The sequence below is a fragment of the Oryx dammah genome, unplaced genomic scaffold (assembly GCF_014754425.2).
Source record: "Oryx dammah isolate SB20612 unplaced genomic scaffold, SCBI_Odam_1.1 HiC_scaffold_25, whole genome shotgun sequence".
Classification (NCBI taxonomy): domain Eukaryota; kingdom Metazoa; phylum Chordata; class Mammalia; order Artiodactyla; family Bovidae; genus Oryx; species Oryx dammah.
In genome coordinates this window covers 5,855,606-5,882,101 of record NW_024070209.1, presented here as the reverse complement: position 1 = coordinate 5,882,101, position 26,496 = coordinate 5,855,606, and the positions used below count along the sequence as shown (strand labels likewise).

At 42.2% G+C, this 26,496-nt stretch overlaps 1 protein-coding gene across 1 annotated transcript in view; it reads right to left on the bottom strand.

Moving 5' to 3' along the window:
- NPAS2 (neuronal PAS domain protein 2) overlaps positions 1-26,114 on the bottom strand; it is a 125,840-nt gene extending 99,726 nt beyond the window's left edge. Inside the window, exon 1 of the mRNA XM_040267695.1 lies at positions 26,065-26,114. Coding sequence (XP_040123629.1) covers positions 26,065-26,096 — 32 coding nt within the window. The 5' untranslated portion in view covers positions 26,097-26,114. The remainder of the gene's footprint in view (positions 1-26,064) is intronic.
- Positions 26,115-26,496: the final 382 nt, after the last annotated feature.

Genomic DNA, 26,496 nt, shown 5'->3' with positions numbered 1-26,496 from the left:
GTGCGTGTGTGCTAAGTCGCTTCAGTCGTGTCTGACTCTGTAGGACCCCATAGACTGTAGCGCCCCAGGCTCCTCTGTCCATGGGATTCTCCAGGCAAGAATATTGGAGTGGGTTGCCATGCCCTCCTCTAGGGGATCTTCCCCACCCAGGGATTGAACCTGCATCTCTTAGGTCTTCTGAATTGGCAGGTGGTTCTTTACCACTAGTGCCACCTGGGAAGCCCTTTGCTTGCATATGGTTGTTCAATTGTTCCAAGTTCAGTTTTTTTTTTTTTTTCATTTTTACCAAAGGTGCCTAGCCAATTTATTGGAGAAAGGATATTTTTTAACAAATGGTGCTGGATCAACTGAATATATGTATGAATGGATCCAAATAAAAGAACTTCAAGCTATATTTCTTTCTTTCTTTCTTTCTTTCTTTTTGATGTCAATGGATTCTTTTTTATTTTTTTTTTAATTTTTAAAAATTATTTATTTTTTTTAATTTTTATTTTTACTTTATTTTACTTTACAATACTGTATTGGTTTTGCCACACATTGACATGAATCCACCATGGGTGTACATGAGTTCCCAATCCTGAACCCCCCTCCCACCTCCCACCCCATATCATCTCTCTGGATCATCCCTGTGCACCAGCCCCAAGCATCCTGTATCCTGTATCGAACATAGACTGGCGATTCGTTTCTTACATGATAGTATACATGTTTCAATGCCATTCTCCCAAATCATCCCACCCTCTCCCTCTCCCTCAGAGTCCAAAAGTCCATTCTATACATCTGTGTCTCTTTTGCTGTCTCGCATACAGGGTTATCATTACCATCTTTCTAAATTCCATATATATGCGTTAGTATACTGTATTGGTGTTTTTCTTTCTGGCTTACTTCACTCTGTATAATAGGCTCCAGTTTCATCCATCTCATTAGAACTGATTCAAATGTATTCTCTTTAATGGCTGAGTAATACTCCATTGTGTATATGTACCATAGCTTTCTTATCCATTCATCTGCTGATGGACATCTAGGTTGTTTCCATGTCCTGGCTATTATAAACAGTGCTGCGATGAACATTGGGGTACACATGTCTCTTTCAATTCTGGTTTCCTCAGTGTGTATGCCCAGCAGTGGGATTGCTGGGTCATAAGGCAGTTCTATTTGCAATTTTTTAAGGAATCTCCACACTGTTCTCCATAGTGGCTGTACTAGTTTGCATTCCCACCAACAGTGTAGGAGGGTTCCCTTTTCTCCACACCCTCTCCAGCATTTATTGCTTGTAGACTTTTGGATCGCAGCCATTCTGACTGGTGTGAAATGGTACCTCATTGTGGTCTTGCTTTGCATATCTCTGATAATGAGTGATGTTGAGCATCTTTTCATGTGTTTGTTAGCCATCCGTATGTCTTCTTTGGAGAAATGTCTATTTAGTTCTTTGGCCCATTTTTTGATTGGGTCGTTTATTTTTCTGGAATTGAGCTGCAGGAGTTGCTTGTATATTTTGAGATTAGTTGTTTGTCAGTTGCTTCATTTGCTATTATTTTCTCCCATTCAGAAGGCTGTCTTTTTACCTTGCTTATAGTTTCCTTTGTTGTGCAGATGCTTTTAATTTTAATTAGATCCCATGTGTTTATTTTTGCTTTTATTTCCAGTATTCTGGGAGGTGGATCATAGAGGATCCTGCTGTGATTTATGTTGGAGAGTGTTTTGCCTATGTTCTCCTCTAGGAGTTTTATAGTTTCTGGTCTTACATTTAGATCTTTAATCCATTTTGAGTTTATTTTTGTGTATGGTGTTAGAAAGTGATCTAGTTTCATTCTTTTACAAGTGGTTGACCAGTTTTCCCAGCACCACTTGTTAAAGAGATTGTCTTTACTCCATTGTATGTTCTTGCCTCCTTTGTCAAAGATAAGTTGTCCATAGGTGTGTGGATTTATCTCTGGGCTTTCTATTTTGTTCCATTGATCTATATTTCTGTCTTTGTGCCAGTACCATACTGTCTTGATGACTGTGGCTTTGTAGTAGAGCCTGAAGTCAGGCAAGTTGATTCCTCCAGTTCCATTCTTCTTTCTCAAGATTGCTTTGGCTATTCAAGGTTTTTTGTATTTCCATACAAATCTTGAAATTATTTGTTCTTGTTCTGTGAAAAATACCGCTGGTAGCTTGATAGGGATTGCATTGAATCTGTAGATTGCTTTGGGGTAGTATACTCATTTTCACTATATTGATTCTTCCGATCCATGAACATGGTATATTTCTCCATCTATTAGTGTCCTCTTTGATTTCTTTCATCAGTGTTTTATAGTTTTCTATATATAGGTCTTTAGTTTCTTTAGGTAGATATATTCCTAAGTATTTTATTCTTTTCGTTACAATGGTGAATGCAATTGTTTCCTTAATTTCTTTTTCTACTTTCTCATTATTAGTGTATAGGAATGCAAGGGATTTCTGTGTGTTGATTTTATATCCTGCAACTTTACTATATTCATTGATTAGCTCTAGTAATTTTCTGGTGGAGTCTTTAGGGTTTTCTATGTAGAGGATCATGTCATCTGCAAACAGTGAGAGTTTTACTTCTTCTTTTCCAATTTGGATTCCTTTTATTTCTTTTTCTGCTCTGATTGCTGTGGCCAAAACTTCCAGAACTATGTTGAATAGTAGCGGTGAAAGTGGGCACTCTTGTCCTGACTTTAGGGAAAATGCTTTCAATTTTTCACCATTGAGGATAATGTTTGCTGTGGGTTTGTCATATATAGATTTTATGTTGAGGTATGTTCCTTCTATTCCTGCTTTCTGGAGAGTTTTTAACATAAATGGATGTTGAATTTTGTCAAAGGCCTTCTCTGCATCTATTGAGATAATCATATGGCTTTTATTCTTCAATTTGTTAATGTGGTGAATTACATTGATTGATTTGTGGATATTGAAGAATCCTTGTATCCCTGGGATAAAGCCCACTTGGTCATGGTGTATGATCTTTTTAATGTGTTGTTGGATTCTGATTGCTAGAATTTTGTTGAGGATTTTTGCATCTATGTTCATCAGTGATATTGGCCTGTAGTTTTCTTTTTTTGTGTGGCATCTTTGTCAGGTTTTGGTATTAGGGTGATGGTGGCCTCATAGAATGAGTTTGGAAGTTTACCTTCCTCTGCAATTTTCTGGAAGAGTTTGAGTAGGATAGGTGTTAGGTCTTCTCGAAATTTTTGGTAGAATTCAGCTGTGAAGCCGTCTGGACCTGGGCTTTTGTTTGCTGAAAGATTTCTGATTACAGTTTCAATTTCTGTGCTTGTGATGGGTCTGTTAAGATTTTCTATTTCTTCCTGGTTCAGTTTTGGAAAGTTGGACTTTTCTAAGAATTTGTCCATTTCTTCCACATTGTCCATTTTATTGGCATATAATTGCTGATAGTAGTCTCTTATGATCCTTTGTATTTCTGTGTTGTCTGTTGTGATCTCTCCATTTTCATTTCTAATTTTATTGATTTGATTTTTCTCTCTTTGTTTCTTGATGAGTCTGGCTAATGGTCTGTCAATTTTATTTATCCTTTCAAAGAACCAGCTTTTGGCTTTGTTGATTTTTGCTATGGTCTTCTTTGTTTCTTTTGCATTTATTTCTGCCCTAATTTTTAAGATTTCTTTCCTTCTACTAACTCTGGGGTTCTCCATTTCTTCCTTTTCTAGTTGCTTTAGGTGTTAGGTTTAGAGTTAGGTTATTTATTTGACTTTTTTCTTGTTTCTTGAGGTATGCCTGTATTGCTATGAACATTCCCCTTAGCACTGCTTTTATAGTGTCCCACAGGTTTTTGGTTGTTGTGTTTTCCTTTTCATTTGTTTCTATGCATATTTTGATTTCTTTTTTGATTTCTTCAGTGATTTGTTGGTTATTCAGAAGCATGTTGTTCAGCTTCCATATGTTGGAATTTTTAATAGTTTTTCTCCTGTAACGGAGATCTAATCTTAATGCAGTATGGTCAGAAAAGATGCTTGGAATGATTTCGATTTTTTTGAATTTATCAAGGTTAGATTTATGGCCCAGGATGTGATCTATCCCAGAGAAGGTTCCATGCGCACTTGAGAAAAAGGTGAAATTCATTGTTTTGAGGTGAAATGTCCTATAGATATCAATTAGGTCTAACTGGTCTATTGTATCATTTAAAGTTTGCATTTCTTTGTTAATTTTCTGTTTAGTTGATCTGTCCATAGGTGTGAGTGGGGTATTAAAGTCTCCCACTATTATTGTGTTACTGTTAATTTCCCCTTTCATACTTGTTAGCATTAATCTTACATATTGCGGTGCTCCTATGTTGGGTGCATATATATTTATAATTGTTATATCTTCTTCTTGGATTGATCCTTTGATCATTATGTAGTGGCCTTCTTTATCTCTTTTCACAGCCTTTGTTTTAAAGTCTATTTTATCTTTTTTAAAAAGATTCTTCTATACTGAATTACCTCTGCGCCCACGAAAAAATCAACTGATCAAGTTTATGAGATTCAATTTCTAGGTTATCTCTTCTCTCTTTGTTCCAGGGACCTATGGAGCTTTTCTTTCACTGTAGCACTGTGTGATTACTGTAGTTTTACCATAAGTCTTAAAATTAATAATGTGATTTCCCCAGCTTTAGTCTTCTTTTTCAAAATTATTTTGATAATTCTAGTGCTATGCCTCTCCATTACATTAAAAAAATTATTTTTAGTTTATATTGGAGTATAGTTGATTAACAATGTTGTGTTAGTTTCAGGTGTACAGCAAAGTGATTCAGTTATACATATACATATATCCATTCTTTTTTAAAGATTCTTTTCCCATATGGGTTATTACAGAGTATTGAGTAGGGCTCCATGTAATATATGCTGCTGCTGCTGCTGCTGCTGCTAAGTCGCTTCAGTCGTGTCTGACTCTGTGCGACCTACCAGCCTACCAGGCTCCTCATCCATGTGATTTTCCAGGCAAGAGTACTGGAGTGGGGTGCCATTGCCTTCTCCGCCATGTAATATATAGTAGGCCCTTATTAGTTATTTGTTTTCTATATGTAGTGCGTGTGTGCACAGTTGTGTCCAACTCTTTGCAACCCTATGGACTACAGCCCACCAGCCTTCTCTGTCCATGGGATTCTCCAGGCAAGCACACTTCTTGTTCCAGGAGGTCTTCCCAAATCAGCAAGTGAACCCACATTATAAACAGTAGTGTGCATGTGTTAATCCCAACCTCCTAATTTATCCCTTCCCTGCCTTTCTTCTTTAGTAACCAAAAGTTTGTTTTCTATGTCTGTAAATCTGTTCCTGTTTTGAAAATAAGTTCATTTGTATCCTTGTTTTAGATTTCACATATAAGGTACACCATGTGATTTATTCTTTCTCTGTCTGACTTACTTCACTCAGTTTGACAGTCTCTAGGTATGTCTATGTTGCTGCAATGGCATTATGTCATCCTTTTCCCACACTTTTTAAATGCGTATATAAGAGACCCATAGGAATCAAAAGGTGGGAATACAGATTCTGAAAGCCTAATGGCAGGGTCTGTAAATAAAACAGGACCTCTTGCAAAAGTATACAGAGTCAACCTGGACAATAGCCACAATAGACTCTTGAGGAAACATATTTCTGGGTAGTTCTTGCGGGGACACGGAGAATGACAGATAAATCGGGCAGGTCCTCCTTCCCTGGGAATGAAGGTATCACTCTCTAGGAAGACCAAACATTAAAAAAGTACAGACAATGGACATGTGAACACAGCGGGCTAAGGGGAGAATGGGACAAACTGGGAGATTAGCACCAACATATATATACTACCATGTATAAAATATATAGCGAGTGCAAAGCTGCTATAGCACAGGGAACTGAACTCAGGGTTTTGTGATGACCTAGATGGATGAGATGATGGGGGTAGGGTGGGAGGAAAGTCAAAGAGAGAGGGGATACATGTTTATTTATAGCTGACTCTGTTGTACAGCAGAAACCAACACAATATTATAAAGCAATTATATTCCAATAAAAAATTAAAGGTTTATGACAAAGGGGAAGATATACCCATCTGAATGCAGAGTTCCAAAAACTAGCAAGGAGAGATAAGAAAGCCTTCTTAAGTGAACAATGCAGAGACATAGAGGAAAATAATAGAATGGGAAAGACTAGAGATCTCTTCAAGAAAATTAGAGATACCAAGGGAATATTTCATGCAAAGATGGGCTCAATGAAGGACAGAAATGGTATGGACCTAACTTAAGCAGAAAATGTTAAGAAGAGGTAGCAATAATACACAGAAAAACTATACAAAAAAGATCTTCATGACCCATCTAACCATGATGGTGTTATCACTCACCTAGAGCCAGATATCCTGGAGTGTGAAGTCAACTGGGCCTTAGGAAGTATCACTAAAAACAAAGCTAATGGAGGTAATGGAATTCCAGCTAAGCTATTTCAGTTCCTAGAAGATGATGCTGTGAAAGTGCTGCACTCAATATGCCAGCAAATTTGAAAAACTCAGCAGTGGCCAAAGAACTGGAGAAGATCAGTTTTCATTCCAATCCTAAAGAAGGGCAATGCCAAAGAATGTTCAAACTACCGCACAACTGTACTCATTTCACATGCTAGCAAGGTCATGCTCAGAATTCTTCAAGCTTGAAGTATGTGAACCAAAAACTTCCAGATGTACAAGCTAGATTTAGAAAAGGCAGAAGAATCAGAAATAAAATTGCCAACATCTGTTGGATCATAGCAAAAACAAGAGAATTAAAAAAAAAATCTACTTCTGCTTCATTGGCTATGCTAAAGCCTCTGATGGTGTGGATCACAACAAAGTGTGGACAATTCTTAAAGAGATGGGAATACCAGACCACCTTACTTGCCTCCTGTGAAACCTATATGCAGGTCAAGAAGCAACAGCTGGAGCCAGACATGGAACAATGGACTGGTTCAACAATCTTGAATGAACTGGTTCAAAACTGGGAAAGGAATACGTCAAGGCTGTATATTGTCACCCTTATTTAACTTCTATGCAGAGTACATCATGCAAAATGCTGAGTTAGACGAATCACAAACTAGAATTAAGATTACTCAGAGAAATATCAATAACCTCAGAGATTCAGATGACACCACCCTAGCGGCAGAAAGTAAATAGGAACTAAAGAGTTTCTTGATGAAAGTGAAAAAGGAGAGTGAAAAAGCTAGCTTAAAATTCAACTTCAAAAAACTAAGATCATGGCATCCAGTTCCTTCAGTTCATGGCAAATAGATGGGGAAAAAATGGAAATGGTAACAGACTTTATTTTCTTGGGCTCCAAAATCACTGCAGATGGTGACTGCAGTCATGAAATGAAAAGACACTTACTCCTTGGAAGAAAAGCTATGACAAACCTAGATAGGATGTTAAAAAGCAGAGACATCACTTTGCAGATGAAGGTCTGTATAGTCAAAGCTATTGTTTTTCCAGAAGTCACGTATGGATGTGAGAGTTGGACGATAAAGAAGGCTGAGCATAAAAGAATTGATGTTTTTGAGTTGTGGTGCTGGAAAAGACTCTTGAGTGTTCCTTGGACAGCAAGGAAATCAAACCAGTCACTCCTAAAGGAAATCAACTCCAAATAATCATTTGAAGGACTGATGTTAAAGCTGAAGCTCTAATACTTTGGCCACCTGATGGAAAGAGCTGACTCAATGGACAAGACCCTGATGCTGGGAAAGACTGAGGGCAGGAGGAGAAGGGGGCAATAGAGGATGAGATGGTTGGATGGCATCACTGACTCAATGGACATGAGTTAGAACAAACTCCAGAAGACACTGAAGGACAGGGAAGCCTGATGTGCTGCAGTCCATGGGGTCACAGAGAGTCGGACATGACTTAGCAACTGAACAACAACACATATTTGATTTACATTATTGTATTAATTTCAGGTGTATAGCAAAGTGAATCAATTACACATATACATATATCCATTCTTTTTCTGATTCTTTTCCCATATAGGTTATTAAAGAACATTAAATAGAGTTGATAGAGTCATTATAAACCAGATAGTTCAAAGTTCTTTACAACTTACTCCATGAAAAGATGAGTTCTAATTCCCCTCCCTTGAGAATGGCTGACCGACCTCAGAAACTTGGGTCTCATGGGTTGAAGGTGGCAAAAGTAACCCTACCTGACTTCCAAGACCAGGTACTAAGGGGACACACGGCTCCCTCTTCTCCCCCAGGTTTTTCTTATAATGCTCATCCTCAAACCCAGTGACATGTCATGAGAAGGCCACGCCTCCACCTCCACATAGAAAACCACTGTCCCAGCTGACAGCTAACATCCACACCAGCCGTGGCAGCAAGCACATCTTCAGATGGCTCTGTCCACCATCCGTCTCTCTCCCTCTGTCTATCTGCCTGTCTACCCATCTACGTAACGATTCTCAGTCTTAGTTGCAGCGTGGCAACTCTTAGTTGGGGATCTAGACCAGGGATTGAACCTGGGCTCCCTGCATCGGGGCACAGGATCTTAGCCACTGGACTATCAGGAAAGTCTCTGACCAGCATCTTTGAATGGCTCTAGCTGAGACCGCAAGGAACAGGGACAAGCATTTCCTGCCAAGCCCCATCCAGCCTGGATAGCCATAAGCAAATTATGCCTTTGCGTTAATTTTGTAAATTCTGGGGATACCCAGATAGTTAATGCTTAAAATACAGGCTCACTGATGTCCAAGTTCCTTCCAGGTGGGAATTCTGGCATTTCTTATTTGGGCTAACTGGTTCCACATTATAGGGTGAGACTGAAAAGAGAAACCGATAAAGAGTTTAGACTAGGTCTCCCAAATCTGAGTGTTATAAACCAAGCAGAAAAAACCTGTCTGAGAAGGTTTCCAAATTAGGTCTTCTACTTCATTTGTAGCCCTTGAAGCAGAGGACATGGTTGTGGAAGGATCTCAAATTTCACGTAGAACTGAAATATGCCAAATACGGGCTCACTGTCAATGTTCTGAGAGGCCACTGTGATGTGCAACGTTCAGAAGTAACATCGGTCTTAAGTGTCCTCTACACAAAGAGTCCTGTCCATGCATGTGAACTTCCATAAAGAATAAATTGGAGTCTGATCAACCTCAGTAACCAAGATCTTATAAGAGTATTCCCGTCATGTAAATTGGTACAGCCACTATGGAAAACAGTATAATTGGAAATGAGGCATGCATCTCTATGTTCATAGCAGCACTCTTTACAATAGCCAAAACATGGGAACTACCTAAACGTTCATCCACAGACAAATGGATGCAGAAGATGTGGTGTGTATATACATACATATATACATACATACACACACGCACACACACTGAAATACTACTCAGTCATAAACAATGAAGGAATGTCATCTGGAGCAACATAGATGGGCCCAGAGATCATTATACTAAGTGAAGTCAAGTCATAATGAGAGAGATAAATACCATATATCACTTACATGTGGAAGCTAAAATATGACTCAAAGGAACATATCTATGAGACAGAAACAGATTCACAAACCTAGAGAGCAGGCTTGTGGTCACCAAGGGGGAAGTGAGGAAGGGACTGGGAGTCTGGGGTAACAGATGCAAACTTTATCAACAGGATGGACAAATAACTAGGTTCCACTCTATAGCAGAGGGAACTCTACTCAACATCCTGTGATAAACCATAATGGAAAAGAGTATGAAAAAAAATATATATGTATAACTGAGACACTTTGCTCTACAGCAGAAATTAACACAACATTGTAAATCAACTATGCTTCAATAAAATTTTTTTTTAATTGATGGAAAATACAGAAAAAAACGTGGTGGGAAATATGTCAAAATATTAACAGTGTCTATGCCTCTAAGTGGTATGATTATAAATCATCTTTGATTATTTCTTTAAACATTTCAGTATTTTTCAAGTGTTGTTTTGGTGTTGTTTATGCACAAGAAAACATACCCCAAATTACTAGGATAAAATGGACATATCTACTGCATAAGACAGTATTGGGCTAAGGGTCTTCCATGGAAAATTAGGAAGAATTATTTGGAGAAAGAGCCAAGTGTAGCCAGAGAAGTTTGTTTTGTTGTTACTATTTTTTGTTTGTTTTTTTCCAGATAACTTTTTCCCAATGCAGCGTGACATAAAATGAAAAGGATTTTTGTTTGCTCATGTGCTAATTGCAACCACAGCACCTTTCATGTGCTAAGAAGCTCTGAAACTTTTCAAAAGGGAGAAGCAGTAAATAGTGCAGCTCCAGCGTGTTTTCAAAGGCACTTCCTGGGATTAGTGTTTCCTAGAACAAGTTTTGGGAAACTCTGGCATTAAAGCAAGATTCATGTAAGGCCTGGGTCACCTCTCCTCATCTCCATAACCACCAGCATCCCTATACCCCAAGGCAGCAGGGTTTGGGAGCACTGCCAGATCCAGGAGCCTTCAGCAATTCTGTTTAAGAGCAGAACATCAAGGGACTTTCCCAGTGGTCCAGTGGTTAAAACTCTGCCTTCCAATGCAGGGGGTGTGGGTTCGATCCCTGGTTGGGGAAATAAGGTCCCACATGCTGTGGGGTGTTGCCAAACATTTTTTTTTTTAAGTGGAAACAGTGACAGATTGTATTTTCTGAGATGGTTGGATGACATCAGCGACTCAATGGACATGAGTTTGAGCAAACTGTGGGTGATAGTGAAAGACAGGGAAGCCTGGCGTGCTGCAGTTCATGGCGGCGTGCTGCAGTTCACGAGGTTGCAAAGAGTAGGGCACAACAACAAAAAAGAGAGAGAGAATGTAATCTGTTCCGGGAGGGAAGTCACCCCACAGGGGTCAAGACGGGTCAGGCTGGTATCACCCTCCTCTCTTACAGAAATCTCTGCACTCCGTCTGCTTCCTACGGTGCAGCCCCCACGGAGCCTGCTCTTTCCTCTCGAGATGTATCAGGGACATCTTGACTCTTAACCAGAGTTATCAGGAAATGCTGGGGCTTAAAGGGGAAGCTGGCTTCACTTCCTAGTCATTCTGACTTAACGGTTCCCCGAGGGGAGGATTTCACGGGAGCACAATCCTTAGGTACTTGGTCACCAAAACTCTAACAGGAATGTTTATCTGAGAAAAGGGCTGCGTTTTCAAGATAGTGAGCTTCTGAGCATGCTTTTCAATTTAAAATAGATTGAGGAGACTTCCCTGGTGGTCCAGTCTATAGGAATCTGCCCGCCAATGCAGGGGACAGGGATTTGACCACTGTTCCGGGAAGATTCCACATGTCTTGGAGCAACGAAGCCCGGGTGCCTCAACTACTGAAGCCCGCACTCTACAGCCTGTGCTCCACAATAAGAGAAGGCACCACAGCGAGAAGCCCAAACACCGTAACGGAGACCAAGTGCAAGCAAAAATAAAAATTAAAAAAATAGATTGGATGTGTGGGGCTGCAATGTGCACACCGCTATATTTAAAATCAGTTCAGTTCAGTTCAGTAGCTCAATCATGTCCGATTCTTTGCGACCCCATGAATCACAGCACACCAGGCCTCCCAGTCCATCACCAACTCCCGGAGTTCACTCAGACTCACGTCCATCGAGTCTGTGATGCCATCCAGCCATCTCATCCTCTGTCGTCCCCTTCTCCTCCTGCCCTCAATCCCTCCCAGCATCAAAGTCTTTTCCAATGAGTCAACTCTTCACATGAGGTGGCCAAAGGACTGGAGTTTCAGCTTTAGCATCATTCCTTCCAAAGAAATCCCAGGGTTGATCTCCTTCAGAATGGACTGGTTGGATCTCCTTGCAGTCCAAGGGACTCTCAAGAGTCTTCTCCAACACCACAGTTCAAAAGCATTCAGTTCTTTGGCGCTCAGCCTTCTTCACAGTCCAACTCTCACATTCATACATGACCACAGGAAAAACCATAGCCTTGACTAGACGGACCTTAGTCTGCAAAGTGATGTCTCTGCTTTTGAATATGCTATCTAGGTTGGTCATAACTTTTCTTCCAACCTTTATGTTTACCAGGGGAAAAGCTGGGGAGTGATAAACTGGGAGATTGGGATTGACATATACACACTACTATACATAAATTAGATAATTAATAAGAACCTATTGTAAAGCACAGGGAAGTCCACTCAAAACTCCGTAATGACCTGTACGGAAAAAGAATCTAAAAAAGAGTGGATATATGTCTATGTATAACTGATTCACTTTACTGTACAGTAGAAACTAACACACTATTGTAAATCAACTGAAAAAAGAGATAACCAACAAGGACTTATTTTTTAGCACAGGAAACTCTGCTAAATATTCTGTAATAACCTAAGTGGGAAAAGAACTTGACAAAGAAGAGGTGCACACATATATAATCACTTCACTATACTGCTGCTGTTGCTGCTAAGTCACTTCAGTCGTGTCCGACTCTGTGCGACTCCATAGACGGCAGCCCACCAGGCTCCACCATCCCTGGGATTCTTCAGGCAAGAACTAGTCATTAGCAAACACTCTCTTCCAACAACATAAGAGATGACTCAACACATGGATATCACCAGATGGTCAATGCCGAAATCAGATTGATTCTATTCTTTGTAGCTAAAGATGGAAAAGCTCTAGAGAGTCAGCAAAAATAAGACCTGAAGCTGACCATGTTTCATATCATGAGCTCCTTATTGCAAAATTCAGGCTCAAATTGAAGAAAGTAGGGAAAACCACTAGAACATTCAGGTATGACCTAAATCAAATTGCTTATGATTATACAGTGGAGGTGACAACTATTTGTCACCTCATCTAATCCCTTCAAGGGATTAGGTCTGGTAGACAGAGTGCCTGAAGAACTACAGACGGAGGTTCATAACACAGCACAGGAGGTGGTGACTAAAAGCATCCCAAAGAAAAAGAAATGCAACAAGGCAAAGTGGTTGTCTGGAGAGGCCTTACAAATGGCTGAGAAAAGAAGAAAAGCAAAGACAAAGGAGAAAAGGAAACATATACCCATCTGAATGCAGAGTTCCAAAGAACAGCAAGGAGAGATAAGAAAGCTTTCTTAAGTGAACAATGCAAAGAAACAGAGAAAACAATAGAATGGGAAAGACTAGAACTCTTCAAGAAAATTAGAGATACCAAGAGAAAATTTCATGCAAAGATGGGCACAATAAAGGACAGAAATGGCAAGGACCTAACAGAAGCAGAGGAGATTAAGAAGAGGTAGCAAGGATACACAGAAGAACTATATATAAAAAAAAAGGTCTTAAATGATCTAGATAACCACAGTGGTGTGCTCATTCACCTAGAGCCAGGTATCCTGGAGTGTGAAGTCAAGTGGGATTTAGGAAAGTGAAAGTCACTCAGTCGTGGGCTATACAGTCCATGGAACTCTCCAGGCCAGAATACTGGAGTGGGTAGCCTTCCCCTTCTCCAGGGGATCTTCCCAACCCAGGGATTGAACCCAGGTCTCCTGCATCGCAGGCAGATTCTTTACCCGCTAAGCCACCAGGGAAGCCAGGGATTGGATTTAGGAAACATTACAATAAACAAAGCTAGTGGAGAAGATTTAGGTCACACCTGAATGGTCTAGTGGTTTTCCCTACTTTCTTCAATTTAAGTGGAGATGATGGAATTTCAGCTGAGCTATTTCAAATCCTAAAAGATGATGCCGTGCAAGTGCTGCACACACCTGAAACTAACTCAACATTTTAAATCAACTATTTTTTGTTATGTTTAGTCACTAAGTTGTGTCTGACTCTTTTGCTCCAACATAACATAAAAACTTTAAAAATTGTATTAAAATGATTGAAAGGGAGTTTAGGAAATTGCCCGTTGTCTCCAATGCCCCCAGAAAGGTTCTGGGTCTCTGAGCTGGGACGGTCCCAAGTTTCTAGGTCTACCACAAACACATTTCTCCTTCTGACAAGTCTTCTTGGCCAACCAAGGGACCCCACTAAGGTGAAAGCCAAGAGCCCCAGATGGAGGGGGGCACCTTTCCCATCTCTCTTTACTGGGCCACAGTGAGAATTAGCATTCTGCCCGCAAGCACACTGCTACTCTCCCCTTTGTTTTGAACACAGAGTCACTCATCTGGAAACTCCAGGCTAATAGAAATGAATTGTGTGTCCTGATGCTGCTATATTCTTGCAATGCCTGCTGCTGCCTTTATCACCAAATAAAACAGACGGAAAGGAAGGCTCCCTATTTTTTTTTTACTGCCCTTTCTCCCTGTGTGTGGGCTTAAGATGATGTACAGAACATGCAGTCAAGAGCCTATGAAAGGGAAGCATGATGGATGGGCTCCAATTGGGAATGGCAGTGTACACTGCCTGGGGCCAGGCTTTTTCACTCCGCACCAAGCCTGCACACAGGGGCACTAGCAAGTGTGCACAGAGCAGAACATCTGAGTTCACTACAACCTTTATGGTGATGTCCAGCCCTTCCTGGTAGACAGACAGAATTTACATCCAGAGAAATGAAACAACAAGGTCAGTCTTTCCTAGTAACCAACTTATCTCTCCACGAATGGGCACTTGGCTGAGAAAGCAGAGCTCACAAATTCTGATCAGCATCCCAGCTCTGCTCAACACAGACCTCTTGGGGATGTTTTCTCTCCCCGCTGTGCATGTTTTTCAAGGATGCTCCCAACCTGCTGAAAAGCTCGTGGAAGGCAGGGTTAGGCTCTGTATCCCTTTTTGTACCTTCCACTTGCTCAGGAACTTAGTTAGCCAATCATGATTCGAGGGTGATGGAACGGCTACTGCCATTGGTCCACACCAGCCAACACCCCCAGGGGGGACAGAAAGTAACAATCAGCTTCCCAAGACTGAAGCTTTTCCTTCTGAGAAGCCTGATACTGCAAAACTGCTCGGAAAGGCCTCTTATTTATTGTTTTTAACTCCTCTCTCTTGCCTGCACCATTTCACTGGTGTTGAGACTAAGGATTAGACTCAAAGAATAATAAAATGGTCCAGCCTGTGTTTCAGAACCAGCACTCACTCTATAGTGAGAACCAGCTACTCTCTCACCTGACACTCTTAATCCTATTAACCAAAGGCCACAATAAGAATGAAATAATGCCCCTTGCAGCACCATGGATGGACCCAGAAGTTATCATACTAAGTGAAGTAAGCCAGAGAACAACAAATATCATATGATATCCCTTACATGTGGAATCTCAAAACATGAGACAAATGGACTTATTTATAGTACAGAAACAGACTCTCAAAAGACAAACCTAGTTACCCAAGGGGAAAGGGAGGGAGGGATAAAGGAGAATTTGGGGATCGATATATATCCATACTATATATAAAATAGATTAACAACAAGGTACCTACTGCATAGCACAGAGAACTATACTTAATATCTTGCAATAACTTATAAGTCAAAAGCATCTGAAAAAGAGATTTATAACTGAAAAAAAAAGATATATATAACTGAATCACTTAGCTGTATACTTACAACAAACACAACACTGTAAATCAACTATACTTCAATTAAAAAAGAAAAAAACAACTAACATGGTTAGCAGACATTTGGTCTATTCAAAATGTCCAGGGAGACATTTGGTCTTGCCAGAAGGTCCTTGATGTTTTAGTCCTGTCCAAAACCATTTGGTATGGACTAAATATGTTCATGGATGTTTTGGATAGAATCAAGCATCTTTTTTTTTTTTAATTGGAGGAAAACTGCTTTACAACATTGTGATGCTTTCTGCTGTACAACGATGCATATCAGCCATAGTTATACATATGTCCCCTCCCTCTTGAGCCTCCCTTTCCTCTCCTCATCCTATCCATCTAGGCCATCACAGAGAACCAGGCTGGGCTCCCTGCGTTATGCAGCAGCTTCTCACCAGCTATCTATTTTACACATGGTATTATATATATATCAATGCTACTTTCTCCATTTGTCCCACACTCTCCTTCCCTCATTGTGTCCACGAGTTTCCTCTCTGTATTTGCGTCTCCAATCCTTCCCTGCAAATAGGTCCATTGATATCGTTTTTATAGATTCTACCAGTTCAGCTGCTGAGTCATGTCCGACTCTTTGAGATCCCATGAATCGCAGCACGCCAGGTCTCTCTGTCCATCACCAACACCTGGAGTTTACTCAAACTCATGTCCATTAAGTCAGTGATGCCATCCAACCATCTCATTCTCTGTTGTCCCCTTCTCCTCGTGCCTTCAATCTTTCCCAGCATCAAGGTCTTTTCAAATAAATCAGTTCTTTGCATTAGGTGGCCAAAGTACTGGAGTTTCAGCTTCAACATCAGTCTTCCCAACAAATATTTGGGACTGATTTCCTTTAGGATGGATTGGTTGGATCTCCTTGCAGTCCAAGGAACTCTCAAGAGTCTTCTCCAACACCACAATTCAAAAGCATCAATTCTTTGGTGCTCAGCTTTCTTTATAGTCCAACTCTCACATCCATACATGACCACTGGAAAAACCATAGCCTTGACTAGATGGACCTTTGTTGGCAAAGTAATGTCTCTGCTTTTTAATATGCTGGCTAGGTTGGTCATAACTTTCCTTCCAATGAGTAAGCGTCTTTTAATTTCATGGCTGCAATCACCATCTGCAGTGATCTTGGAGCCTAAAAAAATAAAGTCTGACACTGTTTCTACTGTTTCCCCATTTATTTGCCATGAAGTGATGGGACCGGGTGCCGTGATCTTCGTTTTCTGAATGTTGGTTGAGCTTTAAGCCAACTTTTTCACTCTCCTCTTTCACTTTCATCAGGAGGCTTTTTAGTTCTTTTTCGCTTTCTGCCATAAGAGTGGTGTCATCTGCATATCTGAGGTTATTGATATTTCTCCTGGCAATCTTGATTCCAGCTTGTGCTTCCTCCAGCCCAGCATTTCTCATGATGTACTCTGCATAGAAGTTAAATAAGCAGGGTGACAATATACAGCCTTGACATACTCCTTTTCCTATTTGGAACCAGTCTGTTGTTCCATGTCCAGTTCTAACTGTTGCTTCCTGATCTGCATATAGGTTTCTCAAGAGACAGGTCAGGTGGTCTGGTATTCCCATCTCTTTCAGAATTTTCCACAGTTTATTGTGATCCACACAGTCAAAGGCTTTGGCATAGTCAAGAAAGCAGAAACAGATGTTTTTCTGGAACTCTCTTGCTTTTTTGATGATCCAGCAGATGTTGGCAATTTGATCTCTGGTTCCTCTGCCTTTTCTAAAACCAGCTTGAACATCAGGGAGTTCACGGTTCACATATTTTTTGGAGCCTGGCTTGGAGAATTTTGAGCATTACTTTACTAGTGTGTGAGATGAGTGCAATTGTAGGGTAGTTTGAGCATTCTTTGGCATTGCCTTTTTTGGGGATTGGAATGAAAACTGACCTTTTCCAGTCCCATGGCCACTGCTGAGTTTTCCAAATTTGCTGGCATATTGAGTGCAGCACTTTCACAGCATCATCTTTTAGGATTTGAAATAGTTCAACTGGAATGCCATGACCTCTACTAGCTTTGTTTGTAGTGATGTTTTCTAAGGCCCACTTGACTTCGCATTCCAGGATGTCTGGCTGGTGAGTGATCACACCATCGTGATTATCTGGGTCATGAAGCTCTTTTTGGTACTGTCCTTCTTTGTATTCTTGCCACCTCTTCTTAATATTTTCTGCTTCTGTTAGGCCCATACTATTTCTGTCCTTCACTGAGCCCATCTTTACATGAAATGTTCCCTTGGGATCTCTAATTTTCTTCAAGAGATCTCTAGTCTTTCTCATTCTATTATTTTCCTCTATTTTTTGCATTGATCACTGAGGAAGGCTTTCTTATCTCTCCTTGCTATTCTTTGAAGCTCTGCATTCAAATGGGTATATATTTCCTTTCCTCCTTTGCTTTTTGCTTCTCTTCTTTTCACAGCTATTTGTAAGGCCTCTTCAGATAGCCAGTTTGCCTTTTTGCATTTCTTTTTCGTGGGGATGATCTTGATCCCTGTCTCCTGTACAATGTCACAAACCTCTGTCCATAGTTCATCAGGCACTCTATCATATCTAGTCCCTTAAATCAATTTCTCACTTCCACTGTATAATCATAAGGGATTTGATTTAGGTCGTACCTGAATGGTCTAGTGGTTTTCCCTACTTTCTTTAACTTAAGTCTGAATTTGGCAATACGAAGTTCATGATCTGAGCCTCAGTCAGCTCCCGGTCTTGTTTTTGCTGACTGGATAGAGCTTCTCCATCTTTGGCTGCAAAGAATATAATCAGTCTGATTTCAGTGTTGACCGTCTGCTGATGTCCATGTGTAGAGTCTTCTCTTGTGCCGTTGGAAGAGGGTGTTTGCTATCACCAGGGCGTTCTCTTGGCAAAACTCTATTAGCCTTTGGCCTGCTTCATTTTGTACTCCAAGGCCAAATTTGCCTGTTACTCCAGGTGTTTCTTGACTTCCTACTCTTGCATTCCAGTCCCCTATAATGAAAAGGACATCTGTTTTGGGTGTTAGTTCTAGAAGTTCTTGTAGGGCTTCATGGAACCTTAGACATGTGTTAAGATACTGTATTTGTTTTTCTCTGACTTACTTCACTCTGTATAACAGGCTCTAGGTTCCTCCACGTCACTAGAACTGACTCAAACCTGTTCTTTTTTATGGCTGAGTAATATTCCATTGTGTATATGTATGACATCTTCTTTATCTATTCATCTGTGGATGGACAATCTAAGTTGCTTTCACATCCTAGCTATTGTAAATAGTGCTGCTGTGAACACTGTGGTACATGTGTATTTTTCTTTTTCTTTCTTTTTTTTAATTTTTTTTTCCTTTTTTTTAATTTCCTTTTTTTTTAATTTTACTTTACAATTCTGTATTGGTTTTGCCATACATTGACATGAATCCACCACAGGTGTACATGCGTTCCCAAACATGAACCCTCCTCCCACCCCTCCTCCCCACAACATCTCTCTGGGTCATCCCCGTGTACCAGCCCCAAGCGTGCCGTATCCTGCATCGGACATAGACTGGCAATTCGATTCTTACATGATATTATACATGTTTCAATGCCATTCTCCCAAATCATCTCACCCTCTCCCTCTGAGTCCAAAAGTCCGCTATACACATCTGTGTCTTTTTGCTGTCCTGCATACAGGGTTATCATTGCCATCTTTCTAAATTCCATATATATGTGTTAGTATACTGTATTGGTGTTTTTCTTTCTGGCTTACTTCACTCTGTATAATCGGCTCCAGTTTCATCCATCTCATCAGAACTGATTCAAATGTATTCTTTGTGTATTTTTCAATTATGATTTCCTCAGGGTATATGCCCAGTAGTGAGATTGCTGGGTCATATGGTAATTTTATTCCTAGTCTTTTAACAATCTCCATACTATTCTCCACAGTGGCTGTATCAATTTACATTCCCACCAACAGGACAAGAGGGTTCCCTTTTCTCCACATCCTCTCCAGCATCTCTTGTTTGTAGTTTTAAAATTTTTTATTGTTTGTAGATTTTTTAATGATGGCCATTCTGACTGTTGTGAGGTGATACCTCATTGTAGTTCTGATTTGCATTTCTCTAATAATTAGCGATCCAACCAGTCCATTCTGAAGGAGATCAGCCCTGGGATTTCTTTGGAAGGAATGATGCTAAAGCTGAAACTCCAGCACTTTGGCCACCTCATGCGAAGAGTTGACTCATTGGAAAAGATTCTGATGCTGGGAGGGATTGGGGGCAGGAGGAAAAGGGGACGACAGAGGATGAGATGGCTGGATGGCATCACAGACTCGATGGACATGAGTCTGAGTGTCTTCCGGGAGTTGGTGATGGACAGGGAGGCCTGGCGTGCTGCGATTCATGGGGTCGCAAAGAGTCGGACACGACTGAGCGACTGAACTGAACTGAACTGAATAATTAGTGAGGTGGAGCATCTTTTCATGTGTCTATTGGCCATCCGAGGACCAAGTACCTTCCAGACCAAGTATCTCTTGAACATTCTTGCCAGGACCAAATGTCCTGCAAGAGGCAGCACAATTTTAACCTCACCACCCCGACTCCCTCCTTCCATAAGAATGCATGAGGTTATGGAACTGGGCCTTCACTGATAGGCAATAATGTACTTTTAATTAATGCCAATGAATTGACCATTTAATATTGGCTTAAAGGAAGAAGCTCACATGAAAGCCTTTCTTCTCAGCATTCAGTTCTATCAAGAAATGGAGTGAGGACCTCCCTGGCGGTCCAGTGGTTGGGAGTCCCCCTGCCAGTGCAGGGGACACTGGTTCGCTCCCTTCTCCCGGAAGATCCCACATGCTGTGGGGCAACTGGGCCTGTGCCAACTGTGCCACTACGAACCTGCGCTCTACAGCCCCTGCTCCACAACTAGAGAAGCCACTGCCAGGAGGAGACTGCACCGCAGTCAGAGTCGCCCCCACTCGCCACAACTAGAGAAAGCCGCATACAGCAATGAAGACCCAGCAGAGCCATAAATAAACAAATAAAAGAAAAAGAAACGCAGTGGGTTGTATTTTATGATAGTGCTATCACTATCACTATGATAGTGATAGAAATTTGTTTTCTTTGGAAAGTGATGGTTCCTACCCCCTCTTTCTGTCCCTACCGTTTGGGCGCATGGGCGAGTCATGTCATAAGAAGCTGCCAGACTTTAGAAACTGATGCCTAAATGTGAATCCCTGCCTGCCCCTGTCTGCCCGCTCAGTCCTGGGTTTCTTCAGTGTAATGTGTGTGTTGGTCGCTCAGTCGTGTCCTACTCTTTGTGACCCCGTGGACTGTAGTCCACCAGGCTCCTCCATCCATGGGATTCTCCAGGCAAGAGTACCGGAGTGGGTTGCCATGCCCTCCTGCAGGGGATCTTCCCTACCCAGGGACCGAGCCCAGGTCTCCTGCATTGCAGGCTGATTCTTCACCATCTGAACCACCGTGGAGCTAAAAATAACCTGTCAAGGTTTAGAGTTAATTAAGTAAAATGCTGCAGACACATAGTGTGTGTCCTGTGTCAACTTTTCTTATCAGCACTGTGTACCCTGCACTGTGCTAGGGGCTTCCACTGAGCTTCATTTATTAATAGTTTCTCCAAAATCCCTAGGAAGAGGGTATGGGCTATTGTTGTTCAGTTGCTAAGTCATGTCCAACTCTGTGCAACCCCATGGACTGCAGCACAACAGGCTTTCCTGTCCTTCACTATCTTCAGGAGTTTGCTCAAATTCACGTCCATTGAGTTGGTGATGCCATCCAACCATCTCATCCTCTGCCACCCCCTTCTCCTTTTGCCTTCAGTCTTTCCCAGTATCAGGGTCTTTTCCCATGAGTCAGCTCTTCAAGTCAGGTGGCCAAAGTATTGGAGCTTCAGCATCAGTCCTACCAATGAATATTCAGGGTTGATTTCCTTTAGGATTGACTGAGTTATCTCCTTGCTGTCCAAGGGACTCTCAAGAGTCTTCTCCAGCATCACAGTTCAAAAGCATCAATTCTTCAGCACTCAGCTTTCTTTACAGTCCAACTCTCACAGCTGTACGTGACTACTGAAAAAACCTTTGTTTTGACTATACTGCCATTTATACCCCCATTTTACAGAGTAGGAAATTGAGGCTAAGAGAGGTTTAGTATAATAGCTCATCTAAAGGCAGAAAGTAAAAGTGGTAAGAATCAAAGCTGGGGTTATCTGATTCTAAGCCTGTGTACGTCCTGCCACACTGCACTACTTCCTGGATGAAACACACACACACCCTCCACAAAACTGTGTCACATTAGAGTTAAAAAGATGTGTTTAAGACTGGAACACAAGATGGTAAACTGTGTCTCATTATCCAGGGATCCAAATGTCTCTCAACCAAACTGTTTCTGTTTTGAGCACAAGGACCATGTTTTTACATCTTCCACTAAAGAAAGTAGCATATCGTTCTATATACACAATAGGGCATGCAATTAATCCTCACTGGATTTACATGGAAATTTAAAGAAGAAAGTGGATCTGTGTCCTGGTTTAGAATACTTGATCAAACAATCCAAATAAACCATGAATTCCCCAAAGCTTTGAAAACCTTGCCAAATATAGCTCATGTTTTCTGGAGACAACAAGAGTTCTGATCTGAAGCTCAACACTTCTACTAATCTCATCAAAAATATCAGGAGTGCAAACAATTCCTATCAGACCTCCAGGTGGGATTAGGGAAGGGCTCCCCATGTTGCAGCTAAAAAATCCCACAGCTAGAGGCTTTGGAAGTGACACAGTTTTAGGATTGTGTTTATTTTGTCCTTTCCCCCCACCCCCAGGTGTTATGAAGCATACTGTATTATTGCTGCTATTCTGGCAAAGAGAACAGGGTATTCCCAAACAGTCTAAACCCGTTTCCCAATCTGAGGATGGGAGAGGGGTGAGGACCAGCAGCTTTGCTTCCCAGTATCTGTGCTGGGAGGTTTCTGAATAGGCAATTTAGGGGAGTTGGGTGCCCATGGCTCAAAGCAAATGGGGATGGGAATAAATGGAAACTGCATAGGATTGGATTTATTTCTTAAGAGTTTTTAGCCATGATTTTATTGAAATGTCTCTGATTACATCAGATGATCTCTGAAGATGGCAGACCCTAAATGTGCATTTTTTTTTTTTTTGCAAACTTTATTTTGTCTTGGGGTGTATCCAATTAAAAATGCTGTGATAGCTTCAGGTGAAAAGTGAAGGGACTCAGTCATACAAAGACATGTTCAGTTCAGCTGCTCAGTTGTGTCCAACTCTTTGAGACCCTATGCACTGCAGCACACCAGGCTTCCCTGTCCATCACCAACTCCCAGAGCTTGCTTATTGCTTAAACTCATGTCCATCAAGTCGGTGATGCCATCCTGCATTTATACCTCTTCCGGATTGCGAGGTAAGCCATGTAGAAGAGAGACAGGCTGAAACTGGGGGCCCGGGGGTGACATGAAAGATGATGATGGTGGGACTTTCCTCCTGGTCCAGTGGCCAAGACTCTGTGCTCCCAATGCAGGAGGCCCAGGTTCAATCCCTGGTCAGGGAACTAGATCCCACATGCCGTAACTAAGAGTTCGCATGCCACAACTAAAGATCCTGAGAGCCACAACTAAGATCTATGGCAGCCAAAAACAACAACAACAAAAAATGATGGCAAAAGCCAAACTCCTGTGGACTCAAAGTCACATTAGGACACAGACTGGACCTGCCAGAGAGAATGAATTTGTTATCACGTGATGAGATATGTGTGTGGTCTGGGGAGTAAGAACAGAGTCTGGCATTTAGGAAGGCTGTATTTAACTTCTGCTACTTATTACAGCTTTAGGGTATCTGAAAAGTTGCTTAACCTTATTGGGCCTTAGTTTCCTTGTCTGTAAAATGGTAACAACAGGGATGTACACCTCAAAGGCACGTGGAGGGTGATACGAGATAATGCACAGAAAGGTTCTTAGCCTGGTGCTGAGCACCCGGCTAAGAACAGGGCACTCAGGACAGGCCCAGTGAACGCTGGCCAGCACTGCTGACCTTGTCTTTATCGCTGATGGGGATAGCTTGTAAATGTGCTATTGTAAAATGTTCTTCATCTTCATATACAGGTGAGGCTTCCCAGGTGGCGCTAGTGGTAAAGAACCCACCGGGCAACGCAGGAGACATGAGTCGTGGGTTCGATCCCTGGTCGGGAAGATCCCCTGGAGGAAGGCGTGGCAGCCCCCTCCAGTGTTCTTGCCTGGAGAATCCCCATGGACAGAGGAGCCTGGTGGGCTACAGTCCATGTGGTTGCAAAGAGTCGGACATGATTGAAGCAAGTTAGCATACATAGCAAGTAATACTTCTAAAAAAAATAAGAAGAGCTTCTTGGTGTATTTTGTGGCTGATCCTAAAATAACACGAGAGGAGGGCAGGACAGAAATGAGGACCCAAGTCTGAGAAATGTTGCGTCTGAGAAAGTGGAAGCTTATTGGGTGAAGGGGCTTGTTGGAATCCAGCAGACGGGGCAGGGTCAGCCAGGCATGGGGCTTGGCTCTCTGCTCTCTGTTCACAGCATCCTGGGAGTCCACCAAGAGGCAAGATGCCCCAGAGTGGAGAGCTGGAAGCCTGCCCATGAGACAGGGTGCCAGGACTCTAGTCTAGTCTGGTCTATCCATTTACATGTTGTTTGGGACCCGTATGGATTTTACAGCCCTTGTAGGTGGTGGTCTAAGACAGCCATGGTGCCCAGTGCCCAGTGAAGGGCCTGTTAGACTCATCCGAGGAGTTCCTTAGGTTTAAATGGAGTTCCAGTGTTTAAATTGTTATTACACACAGAGAGAACAAACATATGGATAGCAAGGGAAGAAGGCAGGGTGGGATGAATTGGGAGATTGGAATTGGCATAGACACTATTGATACTATGTACAAAATGGATAACTAATGAGAACCTGCTGTATAACACAGGGAACTCTGCTCTGTGGTGACTAAATGGGAAGGAAAGATCGCAGGAAGAGGGGATAGGTGAACACCTACGGCCGATTCACTTTACTGTATTCCTGTGACCAGGACAACACTGTAAAGCAACTATAATAAAAAAAATAATACACAGGAAAAGAATTTGAAAAATAAATAGTTATTACAGAACAACTTTCAAACGAATGGAAAAGCAGAGATTTAGAATATGCTGAGCCCCCAACAATGCTCACTCCACGCCAGTCTGAGCTTGTCTACACTTCAGGCCATTTCCTTGCTCCCTGATTTTTTTCAGGAAATCTTTGGGAAATGAACAAACAGTACAAACATTCCCTGTGATTTGGGTCTCAGAGGTCTGAGCGCCTGGGGGTTTATGGTTCTCAAGGCTGCCCCTCACCAGGCAAGATGGAAGGACAGACTCCCCTGGGGCCGCTGAACTGGGTGACCTCTGAGAGCTCCGTCATTTACAAGCAGAGAATTTTGTAGGTGACAGTCGGGTGGCGGGCTCTGTGAGGGGAGGCGGACAGATCCTTCAGCTCTGCGGGTGTGTTAGAGGTTGTTGGGAGGGGCTTCCCTGGTGGCACAGTGGTAAAGAATCTGCCTGCCAATGCAAAAGACACGAGTTTGATCCCTAATCTGGAAAGATCCCACATGCCAGACAGCAACTAAGCCCGTGGGCCACAACTACTGAGCCTGTGCTCTGGAGCCTGGGAACCACGTCTACTGAAGTCTGCATGTCCTAAAGCCCATGCCACACAACAAGAGAAGTGACCACAATGAGAAACCCTCACACCGCAACTAGAGAAAATTCCACACAGCAACAAAGACCCAGTGCAGCCAAAAATAAATATTAAAAAAAAAGAAGAAGAGAGGGCTTCAGGGGCCTGGGGAGGTACCTGTGAGCCGGGCGGTGGCAGGAGGAGCAAAGAGGAAAGAGCCTGGAGGAGGGAGGCTTGTCCACTGGGCATGAGCGAAGACCGTCCTGAGACAGGACATTTCATGTCTGTGCAAGCTAATGATCTGGGGTCACCTACCCATTGCCACCATCACCTGGGACCCCTCACGGGCAAGACACCTATTGGTCATCTCTCTTTCCCCAGAGCCTGGTGCAGTTACTGCCAACTTGGGCTGATTTTATGAAACTGATAACATCCGACTGGGCTGTACCTTCAAAATATCCACTTTATGACTTCTCATATACAGGAGGGATTCAATGAATGTCCACCGAAGGGACAAGCACGGACACAGTTATAACAGCACTGATGTGCCAGCAACCAAGCTGGGGTTTCTGGTCAACCCGAAACCAGTGCCAAGCGGCCGTGATCCTGGTCGACGAGGAAGCTGAGACAACATACATGGAAGAGCACAGCCCAGTGGGGTTGGCCATTGCATGTCCAGTGTGAGCTGCTGATTATGCCCATTATTGTCCAGGGCCAACTGCTTCCCAACAGCAGAAGTAGGATTTGAGCCCAGGCTGGCCTGGCTCCAGCCATGTCACCTGGCCAAGGAGCGTCCATCCTGGAAACGCCATAACCAGAGGCCTTTAAAAAGAGGGCTGGGTCAACAGGGTCAGTACACGGACATGCGAAAACTACAAACAACTTGGCAAGTCCTAGACAATGAGTAACTTCAGGGTAAGGAACAGAATTGGGGTAGCTGGTATGAATTCTGGGGGCAGAGCATGCAGTATTTCATGGAGCGTGTGTTTTCCATCCCTGACTGCGCCTTTCTCTGCTGAGTGAGAACAAGCAAGGTTTAAATGTCTCTTACCTCTTTGCTCTGTCTTTCTCATCTTCATCCATTAGATTGTCTCTGCAGTTTTTCCTGCAAGAAAAAAAGAACAGATGATGACTGTCTGATTCTCAACCTTTCTCCCAAGTCTTTCTGATTGCCATCATTATTGTTGTTTTTGTTTAGTCCCTAAGTTGTGTCCGACTCTGCTACCCCATGGAATATAGCCTGCCAGGCTCCTTTGTCCAGGGATCCTCCAGGCAAGAATGCTGGAGTGGGTTGCCATTTCCTTCTCCAGGGGATCTTTCCCACCCAGGGATCCATCCCGGGTCTCCTGCACTGGCAGGTGGATTCTTTACTACTAAGCATCATTTTGGGCTGATCTATTAAACCACGTGCTAATTTAATCCATAGCTTGTCAAACTTTCTGGTTCCAGCAACCATTTACATGCTCAAAAATGGCTGAGGACT